Raw genomic sequence first — 18948 nt, 5'->3', positions numbered from 1 at the left:
AATAATCTCAGGAAACTAACAGAGAGAGAGAACACTACCACTATACTAATACTGATTAATAATCTCAGGAGACTAACAGAGAGAGAACACTACCACTATACTAATACTGATTAATAATCTCAGGAGACTAACTGAGAGAGAGAGAGAGAGAGAGAACACTACCACTATACTAATACTGACTAATAATCTCAGGAAACTAACTGAGAGAGAGAGAGAGAGAGAGAACACTACCACTATACTAATACTGACTAATAATCTCAGGAAAATAACTGAGAGAGAATACTACCACTATACTAATACTGATTAATAATCTCAGGAAACTAACTGAGAGAGAGAGAGAGAGAGAGAATACTACCACTATACTAATACTGACTAATAATCTCAGGAAACTAACTGAGAGAGAGAGAGAGAGAGAGAACACTACCACTATACTAATACTGACTAATAATCTCAGGAAACTAACTGAGAGAGAGAACACTACCACTATACTAATACTGATTAATAATCTCAGGAGACTAACTGAGAGAGAGAACACTACCACTATACTAATACTGACTAATAATCTCAGGAAACTAACTGAGAGAGAGAACACTACCACTATACTAATACTGACTAATAATCTCAGGAGACTAACTGAGAGAGAGAACACTACCACTATACTAATACTGATTAATAATCTCAGGAAACTAACTGAGAGAGAATACTACCACTATACTAATACTGACTAATAATCTCAGGAGACTAACTGAGAGAGAGAACACTACCACTATACTAATACTGACTAATAATCTCAGGAAACTAACTGAGAGAGAGAGAGAGAGAGAGAGAACACTACCACTATACTAATACTGACTAATAATCTCAGGAAACTAACTGAGAGAGAGAGAGAACACTACCACTATACTAATACTGACTAATAATCTCAGGAAACTAACTGAGAGAGAGAACACTACCACTATACTAATACTGACTAATAATCTCAGGAGACTAACTAAGAGAGAACACTACCACTATACTAATACTGATTAATAATCTCAGGAAACTAACTGAGAGAGAGAACACTACCACTATACTAATACTGACTAATAATCTCAGGAGACTAACTGAGAGAGAGAACACTACCACTATACTAATACTGATTAATAATCTCAGGAGACTAACTAAGAGAGAACACTACCACTATACTAATACTGACTAATAATCTCAGGAAACTAACTGAGAGAGAGAGAGAGAGAGAGAGAACACTACCACTATACTAATACTGACTAATAATCTCAGGAGACTAACTGAGAGAGAGAACACTACCACTATACTAATACTGACTAATAATCTCAGGAAACTAACTGAGAGAGAGAGAGAGAGAGAGAACACTACCACTATACTAATACTGACTAATAATCTCAGGAGACTAACTGAGAGAGAGAACACTACCACTATACTAATACTGACTAATAATCTCAGGAGACTAACTGAGAGAGAACACTACCACTATACTAATACTGATTAATAATCTCAGGAAACTAACTGAGAGAGAGAACACTACCACTATACTAATACTGACTAATAATCTCAGAAAACTAACTGAGAGAGAGAGAGAGAGAGAACACTACCACTATACTAATACTGACTAATAATCTCAGGAAACTAACTGAGAGAGAGAGAGAGAGAGAATACTACCACTATACTAATACTGACTAATAATCTCAGGAAACTAACTGAGAGAGAGAGAGAACACTACCACTATACTAATACTGATTAATAATCTCAGGAAACTAACTGAGAGAGAACACTACCACTATACTAATACTGACTAATAATCTCAGGAAACTAACAGAGAGAGAGAACACTACCACTATACTAATACTGACTAATAATCTCAGGAGACTAACTGAGAGAGAGAACACTACCACTATACTAATACTGACTAATAATCTCAGGAAACTAACTGAGAGAGAGAGAGAGAGAGAGAACACTACCACTATACTAATACTGACTAATAATCTCAGGAGACTAACTGAGAGAGAACACTACCACTATACTAATACTGATTAATAATCTCAGGAAACTAACTGAGAGAGAGAACACTACCACTATACTAATACTGACTAATAATCTCAGGAAACTAACTGAGAGAGAGAGAGAGAGAGAGAGAACACTACCACTATACTAATACTGACTAATAATCTCAGGAGACTAACTGAGAGAGAACACTACCACTATACTAATACTGACTAATAATCTCAGGAGACTAACTGAGAGAGAACACTACCACTATACTAATACTGACTAATAATCTCAGGAAACTAACTGAGAGAGAGAGAGAGAGAGAACACTACCACTATACTAATACTGACTAATAATCTCAGGAAACTAACTGAGAGAGAGAGAGAGAGAGAGAACACTACCACTATACTAATACTGACTAATAATCTCAGGAAACTAACTGAGAGAGAGAGAACACTACCACTATACTAATACTGACTAATAATCTCAGAAAACTAACTGAGAGAGAGAGAGAACACTACCACTATACTAATACTGACTAATAATCTCAGAAAACTAACTGAGAGAGAGAGAGAACACTACCACTATACTAATACTGACTAATAATCTCAGGAGACTAACTGAGAGAGAGAACACTACCACTATACTAATACTGACTAATAATCTCAGGAGACTAACTGAGAGAGAATACTAGGCTAGGGGTGGTAGACTAGGGGTGGTAGATTGGGGGGGGGTAGACTAGGGGGGGTAGACTAGGGGTGGTAGGCTAGGGGTGGTAGGCTAGGGGTGGTAGATTGGGGGGGTATACTAGGGGGGGTAGACTAGGGGTGGTAGGCTAGGGGTGGTAGGCTAGGGGTGGTAGGCTAGGGGTGGTAGGCTAGAGGTGGTAGGCTAGGGGTGGTAGGCTAGGGGTGGTAGGCTAGGGGTGGTAGGCTAGGGGTGGTAGACTAGGGGGGGTAGACTAGGGGTGGTAGACTAGGGGGGGGTAGACTGGGGGGGTTAGACTAGGGGTGGTAGACTAGGGGTGGTAGGCTAGGGGGGGTAGGCTAGGGGGGGTAGATTAGGGGTGGTAGGCTAGGGGGGTAGACTAGGGGGGGTAGGCTAGAGGTGGTAGGCTAGAGGTGGTAGGCTTGAGGTGGTAGGCTATGGGTGGTAGACTAGGGGTGGTAGACTAGGGTTGGTAGACTAGGGGGGGTAGACTAGGGGGGGTAGGCTAGGGGTGGTAGGCTAGAGGTGGTAGGCTAGGGGTGGTAGGCTAGGGGTGGTAGGCTAGGGGTGGTAGGCTAGGGGTGGTAGACTAGGGGGGTAGACTAGGGGTGGTAGGCTAGAGGTGGTAGGCTAGGGGTGGTAGACTAGGGGTGGTAGACTAGGGGTGGTAGGCTAGGGGTGGTAGACTAGGGGTGGTAGGCTGGGGGGGTAGACTAGGGGTGGTAGGCTAGAGGTGGTAGGCTAGGGGTGGTAGGCTAGGGGGGGTAGACTAGGGTTTATCTGAGAGGATGGTGGTGGGACAGGGGTTGGTGCGTAGTGTGTAGTGTGCAGTGTGTAGTGTGTAGTGTGCAGTGTGTAGTGTGCAGTGTGTAGTGTGCAGTGTGTAGTGTGTAGTGTGCAGTGTGTAGTGTGCAGTGTGTAGTGCAGTGTGTAGTGTGTAGTGTATAGTGTGTAGTGTGTAGTGCAGTGTGTAGTGTGCAGTGTGTAGTGCAGTGTGTAGTGTGTAGTGTATAGTGTGTAGTGCAGTGTGTAGTGTGCAGTGTGTAGTGCAGTGTGTAGTGTGTAGTGTGTAGTGCAGTGTGTAGTGTGCAGTGTTTAGTGTGCAGTGTGTAGTGTGTAGTGTGTAGTGTGTAGTGCATAGTGTATAGTGTAGTGTGCAGTGTGTAGTGCGTAGTGTGTAGTGTATAGTGTGCAGTGTGTAGTGCAGTGTGCAGTGTGTAGTGTGTAGTGCGTAGTGTGTAGTGTAGTGTATAGTGTAGTGTGCAGTGTGTAGTGCGTAGTGTGTAGTGTATAGTGTGCAGTGTGTAGTGTGTAGTGCAGTGTGTAGTGTGTAGTGCGTAGTGTATAGTGTGTAGTGTGTAGTGCAGTGTGTAGTGTGTAGTGTGTAGTGCGTAGTGTATAGTGTGTAGTGCAGTGTGTAGTGTATAGTGTATAGTGTAGTGTGCAGTGTGTAGTGCGTAGTGTGTAGTGTATAGTGTGCAGTGTGTAGTGTGTAGTGCAGTGTGTAGTGCGTAGTGTATAGTGTGTAGTGTGTAGTGCAGTGTGTAGTGTGTAGTGTGTAGTGCGTAGTGTATAGTGTGTAGTGTGTAGTGCAGTGTGTAGTGTGTAGTGTGTAGTGCGTAGTGTATAGTGTGTAGTGTAGTGTGTAGTGTGTAGTGCGTAGTGTATAGTGTGTAGTGCAGTGTGTAGTGTATAGTGTGTAGTGCAGTGTGTAGTGTGTAGTGTATAGTGTGTAGTGTATAGTGTGTAGTGCAGTGTGTAGTGTGTAGTGTAGTGTGCAGTGTATAGTGTGTAGTGTGTAGTGCAGTGTGTAGTGTGTAGTGTGTAGTGCGTAGTGTGTAGTGTGTAGTGCGTAGTGCAGTGTGTAGTGTGTAGTGTGTAGTGTGTAGTGCATAGTGTATAGTGTAGTGTGCAGTGTGTAGTGCGTAGTGTGTAGTGTATAGTGTGCAGTGTGTAGTGTGTAGTGCAGTGTGTAGTGTGTAGTGTGTAGTGCGTAGTGTATAGTGTGTAGTGTGTAGTGCAGTGTGTAGTGTGTAGTGCGTAGTGCGTAGTGTGTAGTGCGTAGTGCAGTGTGTAGTGTGTAGTGTGTAGTGCGTAGTGTATAGTGTGTAGTGTGTAGTGCAGTGTGTAGTGCGTAGTGTGTAGTGTGTAGTGCAGTGTACCTGTTGTTACCAGAGCAGCCCTCTACAGTGATCCTGGGTGAGAGAGGAGACAGGACAGTAGTGGGACAAGGTGTGGACAGAGTGGACGTCCCGGTGTCCAGACCGGTGGACACAGAGTAGGACGATGACACAGCCTCATCCGCTGACGGACTGCTCTTCAGGAAGAACCTGAAGGTGAGAGGATGAGAGGAGGAGTGGAGGTGTGGTATCAGGGGAACAGGGAGGCTGTTAAATGTCTGGGTATGTATATAGTGTACCTCCCAGGTCCTCTCAGGTCTCTGATCTCTACATTAAGGAAAGGGAGGAAGGGGTTCCCACAGAAGGGACAGGTGGTGTTGAGGTTGGAGTCGTCAGCCGTCCATCCTGCCATGATCTCCTCGTCGTACACCAGACCGTCACATGTCTTACAGCGAGAACAGCTGGAGATCAACAGCTGGAAACACACACAGCAGAGCCAAGATGGACATCAGGTCAGCAGAGACCCCCCCCCTGGCCTGGTCGTATGAATGAGAAGTATCCTTGATACTTGATTGATGGTCCTATCTGAAAATCAGGCTATCTGTAGTGTTGGCTTCGTTTCAATGTTCCTGTGAGTTTTTCTGGTTTAGTTTGAGAGGTCTGTAAGTGTGGTGCCCTCACCTCCATGGCGTAGTTCTGGAAGACACTGGTATTGCTGGTGTAGCGAGACGAGCCCAGATCAGAGCAGTCTGGGGGAGGAAAGCCTGATGGAGAGACAGGACATACCCGGAGAAGGAGCACACCATTATCCATCAACATCTGCTATCATTGGTGTCAGCAGTAAACAGTCTCTGATGGCTAGCCGTTAGCTACGCGCTAACCCAGGACAGGGCATTTCCATGTCAGGCCTGCTGGTGCACTACTTGCACACTGGATGCTAATGAGACAGGAGAAGGGCAGAGGGTCTGAGTAGCTTGATTGAAGAGCTCCAATCAGACTTCACCTCAATCACCTCAACTGCACAAGGCATCGCCTGCTGGCCTAGTCTGGTAAGAGTCCTGTCTACCTCCCCTAGCTCTTGCCTGATCCTAGCTCCTCCCTCTCTCCTCCTCAGTGATAGGACAGTACCTGGTTGTCTGATCCTAGCTCCTCCCCCTCTCTCTCTCCTCCTCAGTGATAGGACAGTACCTGGTTGTCTGATTCTAGCTCCTCCCCCTCTCTCTCTCCTCCTCAGTGATAGGACAGTACCTGGTTGTCTGATTCTAGCTCCTCCCCCTCTCTCTCTCCTCCTCAGTGATAGGACAGTACCTGGATGTCTGATCCTAGCTCCTCCCTCTCTCTCTCTCTCTCTCCTCCTCAGTGATAGGACAGTACCTGGTTGTCTGATCCTAGCTCCTCCCTCTCTCTCCTCCTCAGTGATAGGACAGTACCTGATTGTCTGATCCTAGCTCCTCTCTCTCTCTCCTCCTCAGTGATAGGACAGTACCTGATTGTCTGATCCTAGCTCCTCCCTCTCTCTCCTCCTCAGTGATAGGACAGTACCTGGTTGTCTGATCCTAGCTCCTCCCTCTCTCCTCCTCAGTGATAGGACAGTACCTGGTTGTCTGATCCTAGCTCCTCCCTCTCTCCTCCTCAGTGATAGGACAGTACCTGGTTGTCTGATCCTAGCTCCTCCCTCTCTCTCCTCCTCAGTGATAGGACAGTACCTGGTTGTCTGATCCTAGCTCCTCCCTCTCTCTCTCTCTCCTCCTCAGTGATAGGACAGTACCTGGTTGTCTGATTCTAGCTCCTCCACCTCTCTCTCTCCTCCTCAGTGATAGGACAGTACCTGGTTGTCTGATCCTAGCTCCTCCCCCTCTCTCTCTCCTCCTCAGTGATAGGACAGTACCTGGTTGTCTGATCCTAGCTCCCCCTCTCTCTCTCTCTCCTCCTCAGTGATAGGACAGTACCTGGTTGTCTGATCCTAGCTCCTCCCTCTCTCTCTCTCTCCTCCTCAGTGATAGGACAGTACCTGGTTGTCTGATCCTAGCTCCTCCCTCTCTCTCTCTCTCCTCCTCAGTGATAGGACAGTACCTGGTTGTCTGATCCTAGCTCCTCCCTCTCTCTCTCTCTCTCTCTCTCTCTCTCTCTCCTCCTCAGTGATAGGACAGTACCTGGTTGTCTGATCCTAGCTCCTCCCTCTCTCTCTCTCTCTCTCTCTCTCTCTCTCTCTCTCCTCCTCAGTGATAGGACAGTACCTGGATGTCTGATCCTAGCTCCTCCCTCTCTCTCTCTCTCCTCCTCAGTGATAGGACAGTACCTGATTGTCTGATCCTAGCTCCTCCCTCTCTCTCCTCCTCAGTGATAGGACAGTACCTGATTGTCTGATCCTAGCTCCTCCCTCTCTCTCCTCCTCAGTGATAGGACAGTACCTGATTGTCTGATCCTAGCTCCTCCCTCTCTCTCCTCCTCAGTGATAGGACAGTACCTGATTGTCTGATCCTAGCTCCTCCCTCTCTCTCCTCCTCAGTGATAGGACAGTACCTGGTTGTCTGATCCTAGCTCCTCCCTCTCTCTCTCTCTCCTCCTCAGTGATAGGACAGTACCTGGTTGTCTGATCCTAGCTCCTCCCTCTCTCTCTCTCTCTCTCTCTCTCTCTCTCTCCTCCTCAGTGATAGGACAGTACCTGGTTGTCTGATCCTAGCTCCTCCCTCTCTCTCTCTCTCTCTCTCTCTCTCTCTCTCTCTCCTCCTCAGTGATAGGACAGTACCTGGATGTCTGATCCTAGCTCCTCCCTCTCTCTCTCTCTCCTCCTCAGTGATAGGACAGTACCTGATTGTCTGATCCTAGCTCCTCCCTCTCTCTCCTCCTCAGTGATAGGACAGTACCTGATTGTCTGATCCTAGCTCCTCCCTCTCTCTCCTCCTCAGTGATAGGACAGTACCTGATTGTCTGATCCTAGCTCCTCTCTCTCTCTCCTCCTCAGTGATAGGGCAGAAATATGTTACCTGTCTGTCCGTGTGTGGGACTGTCCAGTCTGCTCCTCAGGGGACTGCGTCTGGATGGACTTCTCCTTGGGCTCCTACGGGGCCCGGGGCCATTTCTCTGAGGGGAGATGATGGAGCCCTCCTCATCCACATCCAACAGGGAGGAGCAGTCAGGGTCCATGCCCAGAGAGGACACACTCAGACGGTCACAGTTACCATCCTGGAGGGGGTGGACAGGGGACACAATGGAGGTTCAGGAACAAAATAAATGCTGCTGCAATGTGTTTGAGAATCTGAGAGGCACCTAGCTGCATTAGGTAGTGGGGTGTGGACACATAATATTACATAATATTACAAAATATATTCTGCCATTCAGAAATGTGTTATTTTGACTGACGCACCAGTAGAACACCCTCCATTGACAAACCGATGAGCGTACCTTGGTAGGCATGGTGTAGGAGGTGGCCAGGCGAGAGTACCACCGACTAGCCTTCTCTGCCACACCTTTCCCTGCCGAGAACATGCTGCTCTTAAACACATCCAGGGTGGGGGTGAGGAGCTGGTCCAGGGCGAAGGAGGAGGAGGACAGAGAGGGGGACAGCAAACCCAGGTCCCTGTCTCTCTCCCTCTCCCGGTAGGGGCTGGGCTGTGGGCTGGGGGTGGAGCGGGGACAGGGGGGTGAGGACCAGAGCCTCTGTCTGGCAGGCTGGGAGTGCGAGGGGGAGTGCTGGGTCCTGGAGCGAGGTAATCCTCCTGTCCTGAGAGGGGAGGTATGGGGGAGACTGGCCCGTCGAGGGGTGGTGATGAGTGGGGGAGGAGGGTGGAAGAACAGGGGACTGGAAGGGTCCTGGAGGTCCATACTGGGGGTCCGGCTGTTCAGAGGAGAACCCATATGGTTCATGTACATCTCTATCTCCCTAGCCAGGTGGTCCTGGCGCCGGCCCGTAGGGGTCGCGACCCCATCCATCTCTACTTCCAGGTCGTCCTCTCTGTCCCCCTGGGACTTGGACTCGGCCACCAGGAGGGACAGCGGGTCGAAGCCTGTCTCGATCCCCGTTCGTTTAACGGTGCCCCGCGAGGCTGAGGCCACACCCACACCTCCATAGCTGGCTCTGCGTTGCACCGTCCTCTTCCGTGATTGGCTGGTTTTAGCAACGCTCTCTGTGGTTGGTCCGTCCAGATCTAGGTCCTCCAGATCAAAGATGGCGTCTGTGTTATTCTTGTCCTCGTCACTCCAGTCCCTCTCCTCTCCGTCTTCAGGGCTGTCTCTACGTCTGCAGCGCCTGATGGAGAAATGAATAGATCACATTTAAAATAAAAAAAATGATAAAAATACATTTTGATATTCATAATTTACTGATCCCAAAGGGGATATTTACTTTCAGAAGCATAAACATAAAGAAAGCAACAGAGAGGAGAACATCAGGTCTATGACCTCCCTCTACCTTTATTAATACAGGTTACTACCACTGAGATCAAATCTCTTTCACAAGATGTCAGCAGGTCTATGACCTTCCCTCTACCTTTATTAATACAGGTTACTACCACTGAGATCAAATCTCTTTCACAAGATGTCAGCAGGTCTATGACCTCCCTCTACCTTTATTAATACAGGTTACTACCACTGAGATCAAATCTCTTTCACAGATGTCAGCAGGTCTATGACCTTCCCTCTACCTTTATTAATACAGGTTACTACCACTGAGATGCAAATCTCTTTCACAAGATGTCAGCAGGTCTATGACCTCCCTCTACCTTTATTAATACAGGTTACTACCACTGAGATCAAATCTCTTTCACAAGATGTCAGCAGGTCTATGACCTCCCTCTACCTTTATTAATACAGGTTACTACCACTGAGATCAAATCTCTTTCACAAGATGTCAGCAGGTCTATGACCTCCCTCTACCCTTTATTAATACAGGTTACTACCCACTGAGATCAAATCTCTTTCACAAGATGTCAGCAAGTCAGTAATGTTCCACATCATTGATATTCACCTGGTTTTACCCCCCGCCGCTCCAACCCCCTCTGGCCCTCCCAGGACTAACCACCGCGGCCTGTTGGTCTGGCTGAAGCTAGTCCCCTGGAGGATCTTGGTGTCGGCCCCCAGGTTCTCTGCTATCCTGGCTGGGTCAGTCTCTCCCTGGTGCAGTCCCAGACCCAACACCGGAGTGCCACTGCTACCACTGACAACCCTGTTCTCTCCACTCAGTCTGCACCCTCGCACACCCTGCCAGTCATGGCCTGGAGAGGAGAGGAGGGGAGAGCAGGTGAAGAGGGGAGAGGTTAGGAAAGGAGAGGAGGGGAGAGAGGAGGGAAGAGGAGGTGAGAGGAGAGGAGAGGAGAGGAGAGGAGAAGAGAGGAGAGGAGAGAGGAGGAGAGAGGAGAGGAGGGGAGAGTATAGGAAAGGAGATGAGAGGAGGTGAGAGGGGAGAGGAGGTCAAGAGGGGAGAGGAGAGGAGAGGGAGAGGAGAGAGGAGAGGAGAGGAGAGGAGAGGAGAGGAGAGGAGAGGAGGAGAGAGGAGGAGAGAGGGGAGAGGAGGTGAAGAGGGGAGAGGATAGGAAAGGAGAGGAGATGAGGAGAGAGGAGGGGAGAGGAGGTGAGAGGATTGGAGAGGAGAGGAGGTGAAGAGGGGAGAGGATAGGAAAGGAGAGGAGGGGAGATAAGGAGAGAGGAGGGGAGAGGAGGGGAGAGGAGGTGAGAGGATTGGAGAGGAGAGGAGGTGAAGAGGGGAGAGGATAGGAAAGGAGAGGAGGGGAGATGAGGAGAGAGGAGGGGAGAGGAGGGGAGAGGAGGTGAGAGGATTGGAGAGGAGGTGAGAAGATAGTTTATTATCTCTCTATTTGTCATGGTCCTTTGAGCAGGAAAGAAACAATTCTCCTGAAACATGACATTTTCTACACAACACACAGTAAACTGAGTAAAGCATATCTACTATACAGTACAGATTGAGACATCACAAGACATAATGTCAAGACAGACACAACTAGACAATCAATACAAGTCTAAATCACTAGGTGAGTTGTGATGGATAGTTCCAGCTGGCTCACAGCCATCACCTACCATCCAGTACAGATATAGAGACATATAAACAAGGCCCAATGTCAAGACAGACACAACTAGACAGGAAATAGTTCTGGGTGATAGATACAGCTGATTCACATCCTCCAGCCCTGCACTACAGAGACATCCAATACATCATGGAAGACAGACAGACAGTAAACAGACAATAGATAGATAAGTTATGGATTATAGTTATGGCTCACCTCCTCCTCCTCCTCCTCCTCCTCCACTACTCCCACCTCCCTCCTCAAGGGTACTGAGATGTCTCCTCCTCAGACTGTTGGTCTCAACCACACCTATCTCATTCAGAGAGGAGCTCAACAGGAGACCTGCTACATGGTCTGGAGAGAGGAGGGGGGAGAAGAGAGAGGGAGGGGGAGAGGGAGGGAGGGAGGGAGGGGGAGAGAAGAGAGAGGGAGGGGGAGAGGGGGGGGAGAAGAGAGAGGGAGGGGGAGAGACAGGGAGAGGAGAAGAGAGAGGGAGGGGGAGGGAGGGAGGGGGAGAGAAGAGAGAGGGAGGGGGAGAGGAGGGGGGAGAAGAGAGAGGGAGGGGGAGAGGGAGGGAGGGAGGGGGAGAGAAGAGAGAGGGAGGGGGAGAGGAGGGGGGAGAAGAGAGAGGGAGGGGGAGAGGAGGGAGGGGGAGAGACAGGGAGAGGAGAAGAGAGAGGGAGGGAGGGGGAGAGGGAGGAGGGGAGAAGAGAAAGGGAGGGGAGAGGGAGGGAGGGGGAGAGAAGAGAGAGGAGAAGAGACAGGAAGGGGGGGAGAAGAGAGGAGGGGGAGGTGAGGGAGGGAGGGAGGGAGAGAGGAGAGAGAAGGAGAGGGGGAGGGAGAGTTACGAGAGAGGGAAGTAGGGATGAAGGGAGGGGGGGAGGGAGGAATGGACAAACAGAATGACAGAGAGGGAGAGAAAGAGAGGGGAGGGAGGGAGGGAGGAGAGAGGGAGGGAGGGAGGGAGGGAGGGAGAGAGGGAGGGAGGGAGGGAGGGAGAGAGGGAGGGAGGGAGGGGAGGGAGGGAGACAGACAGACAGAGAGAATCAGTGAGTATGTTTACAGTCACTAATAGTTTGGTATTACATGGATCATGGCAGTAGGCAGTTTGTGCAAAATTCATGTAAACACTTTCCTCTGTTTATCTTAAATCGGCGTAAGGTAAAAATCAAAGTAAGCATATGCCGTTTTCTGAGCAATCTTTCAAATTATTAGGACGTGTAAACACCTTAATCGGCGTTCCAGTGGTGTATTTGATCTGCACCTGTGCTGGGCACCAGCCGAGAGCCTCCCTCTTTAGTGAAGTGAGTTCAGAACAACTGAATATATGGGTTTTAGAAATAGTTCTCACATACAAACTTTATAACATGTTTGCTGTGGTAGAATGTTAATTTAGACTGGTGATGTTCTGCATTTATCAGAGAGACATCAGGTAGCCTTTTCAGATGTCTCCATGGAAACAGAGTTATTATTATTAGGGAAATCCTTCTTCTTACAAAGCATGTAAACGTTTTAATCAAACTATTATATTAATCTGACTATCCACAATAATCACATTATAGTGTGCATTTTACCGTACTCAGTGTTACACCAATAGTCAAATGTACCTGTGCTGGTTGACCCGTGGGTTCACAGGCTGCATCGTCATAGGGACAGTTAGTTCCAGGTATTTACCGGTGCTGGTTGACCCGTGGGCTCACAGGCTGCATCGTCATAGGGACAGTTAGTTCCAGGTATTTACCTGTGCTGGTTGACCCGTGGGCTCACAGGCTGCATCGTCATAGGGACAGTTAGTTCCAGGTATTTACCTGTGCTGGTTGACCCGTGGGTTCACAGGCTGCATCGTCATAGGGACAGTTAGTTCCAGGTATTTACCTGTGCTGGTTGACCCCGTGGGTTCACAGGCTGCATCGTCATAGGGACAGTTAGTTCCAGGTATTTACCTGTGCTGGTTGACCCGTGGGCTCACAGGCTGCATCGTCATAGGGACAGTTAGTTCCAGGTATTTACCTGTGCTGGTTACCCCGTGGGTTCACAGGCTGCATCGTCATAGGGACAGTTAGTTCCAGGTATTTACCTGTGCTGGTTGACCCGTGGGCTCACAGGCTGCATCGTCATAGGGACAGTTAGTTCCAGGTATTTACCGGTGCTGGTTGACCCGTGGGCTCACAGGCTGCATCGTCATAGGGACAGTTAGTTCCAGGTATTTACCTGTGCTGGTTGACCCTTGGGCTCACAGGCTGCATCGTCATAGGGACAGTTAGTTCCAGGTATTTACCTGTGCTGGTTGACCCGTGGGCTCACAGGCTGCATCGTCATAGGGACAGTTAGTTCCAGGTATTTACCTGTGCTGGTTGACCCCGTGGGCTCACAGGCTGCATCGTCATAGGGACAGTTAGTTCCAGGTATTTACCTGTGCTGGTTGACCCAGTGGGTTCACAGGCTGCATCGTCATAGGGACAGTTAGTTCCAGGTATTTACCTGTTCTGGTTGACCCCGTGGGCTCACAGGCTGCATCGTCATAGGGACAGTTAGTTCCAGGTATTTACCTGTGCTGGTTGACCCGTGGGCTCACAGGCTGCATCGTCATAGGGACAGTTAGTTCCAGGTATTTACCTGTGCTGGTTGACCCGTGGGCTCACAGGCTGCATCGTCATAGGGACAGTTAGTTCCAGGTATTTACCTGTGCTGGTTGACCCCGTGGGCTCACAGGCTGCATCGTCATAGGGACAGTTAGTTCCAGGTATTTACCGGTGCTGGTTGACCCGTGGGCTCACAGGCTGCATCGTCATAGGGACAGTTAGTTCCAGGTATTTACCTGTGCTGGTTGACCCCTTGGGCTCACAGGCTGCATCGTCATAGGGACAGTTAGTTCCAGGTATTTACCTGTGCTGGTTGACCCCTTGGGCTCACAGGCTGCATCGTCATAGGGACAGTTAGTTCCAGGTATTTACCTGTGCTGGTTGACCCCTTGGGCTCACAGGCTGCATCGTCATAGGGATAGTTGCCGCGGACGATGCCGGAATTATGCCGCTTGAATGGACCGTTGACCTCTGGGAAGTCCTGTTGGGGGAGACCGTCTCCACTGCCCTTAGCACTCTCTGTCTCCGACACTGGACGGACACGGACACGGACACGGACACACACACACACACACACACACACACACACACACACACACACACACACACACACACACACACACACACACACACACACACACACACACAATTAGTACAACCACACAATCAAATACGTCTGAGAAAAGAACATCAAAAAATGTACATGCATCAAGTCATCAAGCCTTTAATGTTGAGATAACAGATCAGATTTACTATATAGACCTGAATACAGTGTTGTGGGACAGACAGACAGACAGATAGACAGACAGACAGACAGACAGACAGACAGACAGACAGACAGAGAGAGACAGACAGACAGACAGACAGTATAAACCTCCACCAGAGAGACTCTGAATATATGATGTTGACAGCATTGAGGGACAGACTGACAGACAGACAGACAGACAGTGTAAACCTCCACCAGGGGGCAGCAGAGTGCAGCCTGCTCTTCCTATAACATCCTCTCAGCAGGAAACATCTGACAGAATGTCTACAACTCCATAGCAACACTCACAGGAGCTGTAGTCACTCTCCTTCTTGTTGTCCTTGGCCTGGGTGCTGTCCCTGTCCAGCGGGCTGGGTTCTCCTCTACGCACCTCTTCTTTAGAGAGGGAGTTATACCCCAGGTCTGACTGCTCCCCTGGAGGAAGGAGGGAAGGAGAGATAGTTTGTGCACTTCTCACCAGAACCGGCTACTCCAAGAGACACCTCATTCCTCATTTAAAACTCTAATTTGAGAAACGTGTTTAATTGAAGATTTATGGTCATCAATCTTGATTTCTCTCTCTCTCATTCTCTCTCTCTCTCCTTCACATTTCTTAAAGCTCACATTCACTCTCGTCTCTCAATTTCTAACTGCAAACAGGAAGAAAGAAAGATAGAGAGCGAGAGAGAGAACATTAGTCTCTCCTGGCCACCAGCTGTCTGATCTGCTCTGAGACTTTCATCTTTCCCATGATCCTCCCTGCCTGCCTGCCATTGTCTGTGAATAAAACATGAATCTTTCCCCCGACTGGGCTCGTATAAATCTATACTGAACAAGATGCAAGATGCAACAAGATTTTATTGAGTTACAGTTCATATAAGAAAATCAGTCAATTGAAATAAATAAATGAAGTCCTAATCTATGGATTTCACATGACTGGGAATACAGATGTGCATCTGTTGATCACAGATCCCAGAAAAAAATGTTTGCCTCACAATGGGCCTTAGGATCTCGTCACGGTATTTCTGTGCATACAAATTGCCATCGATAAAATGCAATTGTGTTTGTTGTCCGTAGCTTATGACTGCCCATACCATAACCCCACGCCACCATGGGGCGCTCTGTTCACAACGTTGACTTCAGCAAACCGCCCGCCCACACAATGCCTTACACGTGGTCTGCGGTTGAAAGGCAGGTTGGACGTACTGCCAAATTGTCTAAAATGACGTTGGAGGTGGCTTATGGTAGAGAAATGAACATTCAATTATCTGGCAACAGCGCTGGTGGACATTCCTGTAGCCAGCATGCCAATTGTACGCTCCCTCAAAACTTGAGACATCTGTGGCACTGTGTTGTGTGACAAAACTGCACATTTTAGAGGGGCCCTTAATTGTCCCAAGCACAAGGTGCACCTGTGTAATGATCATGCTGTTTAATCAGCTTCTTGATATCCCACACCTGTCAGGTGGATGGATTATCTTGGCAAAGGAGAAATGCTCACTAACAGGGATGTAAACTAATTTGTGCACAAAATGTCAGAGAAATAATATTTTGGTGCAGATGGAAAATGTCTGGGATCTTTTATTTCAGCTCATGAAATTGTGTACAGTGTACATCTCTATGTATCTCTCTCTGTCCATCTCGCTCTCTGATAAGATGACAACCTAACTCCCTTAATGAGCAACAAGACACTACACTCAACCCTCAGACTGCCCTACAACACAGTACTTCTGCTTTCAAAGACTACTGGAGTGTAGTCATCTGCATTATCTAAACCAGGGGTGTCAAACCTACGGACTGGCCAGAGAACTCATTCAATCCGGCCCACGGGGGTTTGAGTAAGACAATTACATAATCGTCTGTGAAAACGATCTCAGTTGACATTGGAATGACTAAAACCAATAGAAAACTGTAAAAATGACAATGGACCTACATTTATAGTCTCTTCACTCAGTCCAGCTAGATAACAGTCATTTATAGTCTCTTCTCTCAGTCCAGCTAGATAAGTAATTTATAGTCTCTTCACTCTGACCAGCTTGATAACAGTCATTTATAGTCTCTTCACTCTGACCAGCTAGATAAGTAATTTATAGTCTCTTCACTCTGACCAGCTTGATAACAGTCATTTATAGTCTCTTCACTCTGTCCAGCTAGATAACAGTCATTTATAGTCTCTTCACTCTGACCAGCTTGATAACAGTCATTTATAGTCTCTTCACTCTGACCAGCTTGATAACAGTCATTTATAGTCTCTTCACTCTGTCCAGCTAGATAACAGTCATTTATAGTCTCTTCTCTCTGACCAGCTTGATAACAGTCATTTATAGTCTCTTCACTCTGTCCATCTTGATAACAGTCATTTATAGTCTCTTCACTCAGTCCAGCTTGATAACAGTCATTTATAGTCTCTTCTCTCTGACCAGCTAGATAACAGTCACTTATAGTGTCTTCACTCTGTCCAGCTTGATAACAGTCACTTATAGTGTCTTCACTCTGTCCAGCTTGATAACAGTCATTTATAGTCTCTTCACTCAGTCCAGCTTGATAATAGTCATCAAAATGAATGCTAGACAGTCAGGGAGAATACAACATTCCAAAAGCGATGGATATGGAACTATTTCTATGTAAATGTGGACGGCGAGGACATTTTTTACCAATTTTAATTGCAGCCCTCCGGACATCGGTGAAGACCAAAATGAGTTTGACACCCCTGATCTAAACCATTCATTATATTCCAAATGAAAGTCCTTCATCCTTGGAAGTTGTTCTATAATTGCTACATTGCTACATTGTTAACTGTGGCTTTCAAAGTGAAGGAGAGGAAAACCTCAAAGAAACAGATGTGTAAAAGGGAGGAGAGCAGCAGACGAAGAGGCATGGCCACAGAGAGGACACAGTGTAGGAGGTGAAGAGTGGACAGAGAGAGAAAAGGAAGGAGAGAGACAGAACTACACATAGAGACAGAACTACACATAGAGACAGAACTAGACATAGAGACAGAACTAGACATAGAGACAGAACTAGACATAGAGACAGAACTAGAGACAGAACTAGACATAGAGACAGAACTAGACATAGAGACAGAACAACACATAGAGACAGAACTAGACATAGAGACAGAACTAGACATAGAGACAGAACTAGACATAGAGACAGAACTAGAGACAGAACTAGAGACAGAACTAGACATAGAGACAGAACTAGACATAGAGACAGAACTAGACATAGAGACAGAACTAGAGACAGAACTAGACATAGAGACAGAACTAGACATAGAGACAGAACTAGACATAGAGACAGAACTAGAGACAGAACTAGACATAGAGACAGAACTAGACATAGAGACAGAACTAGACATAGAGACAGAACTAGACATAGAGACAGAACTAGAGACAGAACTAGACATAGAGACAGAACTAGAGACAGAACTAGACATAGAGACAGAACTAGACATAGAGACAGAACTAGACATAGAGACAGAACTAGACATAGAGACAGAACTAGACAGAGAGACAGAACTAGACATAGAGACAGAACTAGACATAGAGACAGAACTAGACATAGAGACAGAACTAGAGACAGAACTAGACATAGAGACAGAACTAGAGACAGAACTAGACATAGAGACAGAACTAGACATAGAGACAGAACTAGACATAGAGACAGAACTAGACATAGAGACAGAACTAGACATAGAGACAGAACTAGAGACAGAACTAGACATAGAGACAGAACTAGAGACAGAACTAGACATAGAGACAGAACTAGACATAGAGACAGAACTAGACATAGAGACAGAACTAGAGACAGAACTAGACATAGAGACAGAACTAGAGACAGAACTAGACATAGAGACAGAACTAGACATAGAGACAGAACTAGACATAGAGACAGAACTAGACATAGAGACAGAACTAGAGACAGAACTAGAGACAGAACTAGACATAGAGACAGAACTAGACATAGAGACAGAACTAGACATAGAGACAGAACTAGACATAGAGACAGAACTAGAGACAGAACTAGACATAGAGACAGAACTAGAGACAGAACTAGACATAGAGACAGAACTAGACATAGAGACAGAACTAGACATAGAGACAGAACTAGAGACAGAACTAGACATAGAGACAGAACTAGACATAGAGACAGAACTAGACATAGAGACAGAACTAGACATAGAGACAGAACTAGAGACAGAACTAGAGACAGAACTAGACATAGAGACAGAACTAGACATAGAGACAGAACTAGACATAGAGACAGAACTAGACATAGAGACAGAACTAGACATAGAGACAGAACTAGAGACAGAACTAGACATAGAGACAGAACTAGACATAGAGACAGAACTAGACATAGAGACAGAACTAGAGACAGAACTAGACATAGAGACAGAACTAGACATAGAGACAGAACTAGAGACAGAACTAGACATAGAGACAGAACTAGACATAGAGACAGAATAGACATAGAGACAGAACTAGACATAGAGACAGAACTAGACATAGAGACAGAACTAGAGACAGAACTAGACAGAGACAGAACTAGACATAGAGACAGAACTAGAGACAGAACTAGAGACAGAACTAGACATAGAGACAGAACTAGACATAGAGACAGAACTAGACATAGAGACAGAACTAGACATAGAGACAGAACTAGACATAGAGACAGAACTAGACATAGAGACAGAACTAGACATAGAGACAGAACTAGACATAGAGACAGAACTAGAGACAGAACTAGACATAGAGACAGAACTAGAC

At 47.1% G+C, this 18948-nt stretch overlaps 1 protein-coding gene across 3 annotated transcripts in view; it reads right to left on the bottom strand.

Moving 5' to 3' along the window:
• Positions 1-18948, bottom strand: part of LOC106587766 (C-myc promoter-binding protein) — a 223466-nt gene that overhangs the window by 17537 nt on the left and 186981 nt on the right. For 2 of the 3 annotated variants that reach the window (XM_082969800.1, XM_082969802.1), the window contains exons 21-29: positions 14489-14614; positions 13807-13965; positions 11069-11206; positions 9799-10045; positions 8238-9081; positions 7820-8018; positions 5514-5596; positions 5132-5307; positions 4875-5042 (exon numbers count right to left, since the gene is read on the bottom strand). In XM_082969800.1, the coding sequence (XP_082825926.1) occupies positions 4875-5042; positions 5132-5307; positions 5514-5596; positions 7820-8018; positions 8238-9081; positions 9799-10045; positions 11069-11206; positions 13807-13965; positions 14489-14614 (2140 nt within the window). The remainder of the gene's footprint in view (positions 1-4874; positions 5043-5131; positions 5308-5513; positions 5597-7819; positions 8019-8237; positions 9082-9798; positions 10046-11068; positions 11207-13806; positions 13966-14488; positions 14615-18948) is intronic. The other variant, XM_082969801.1, reaches the window with a different exon arrangement.

This window comes from Salmo salar, chromosome 26 (genome assembly GCF_965601325.2).
Source record: "Salmo salar chromosome 26, fSalSal1, whole genome shotgun sequence".
Classification (NCBI taxonomy): domain Eukaryota; kingdom Metazoa; phylum Chordata; class Actinopteri; order Salmoniformes; family Salmonidae; genus Salmo; species Salmo salar.
Note: the sequence above shows the minus strand (reverse complement) of the source record. Positions and strands in the feature narration are given on the sequence as shown.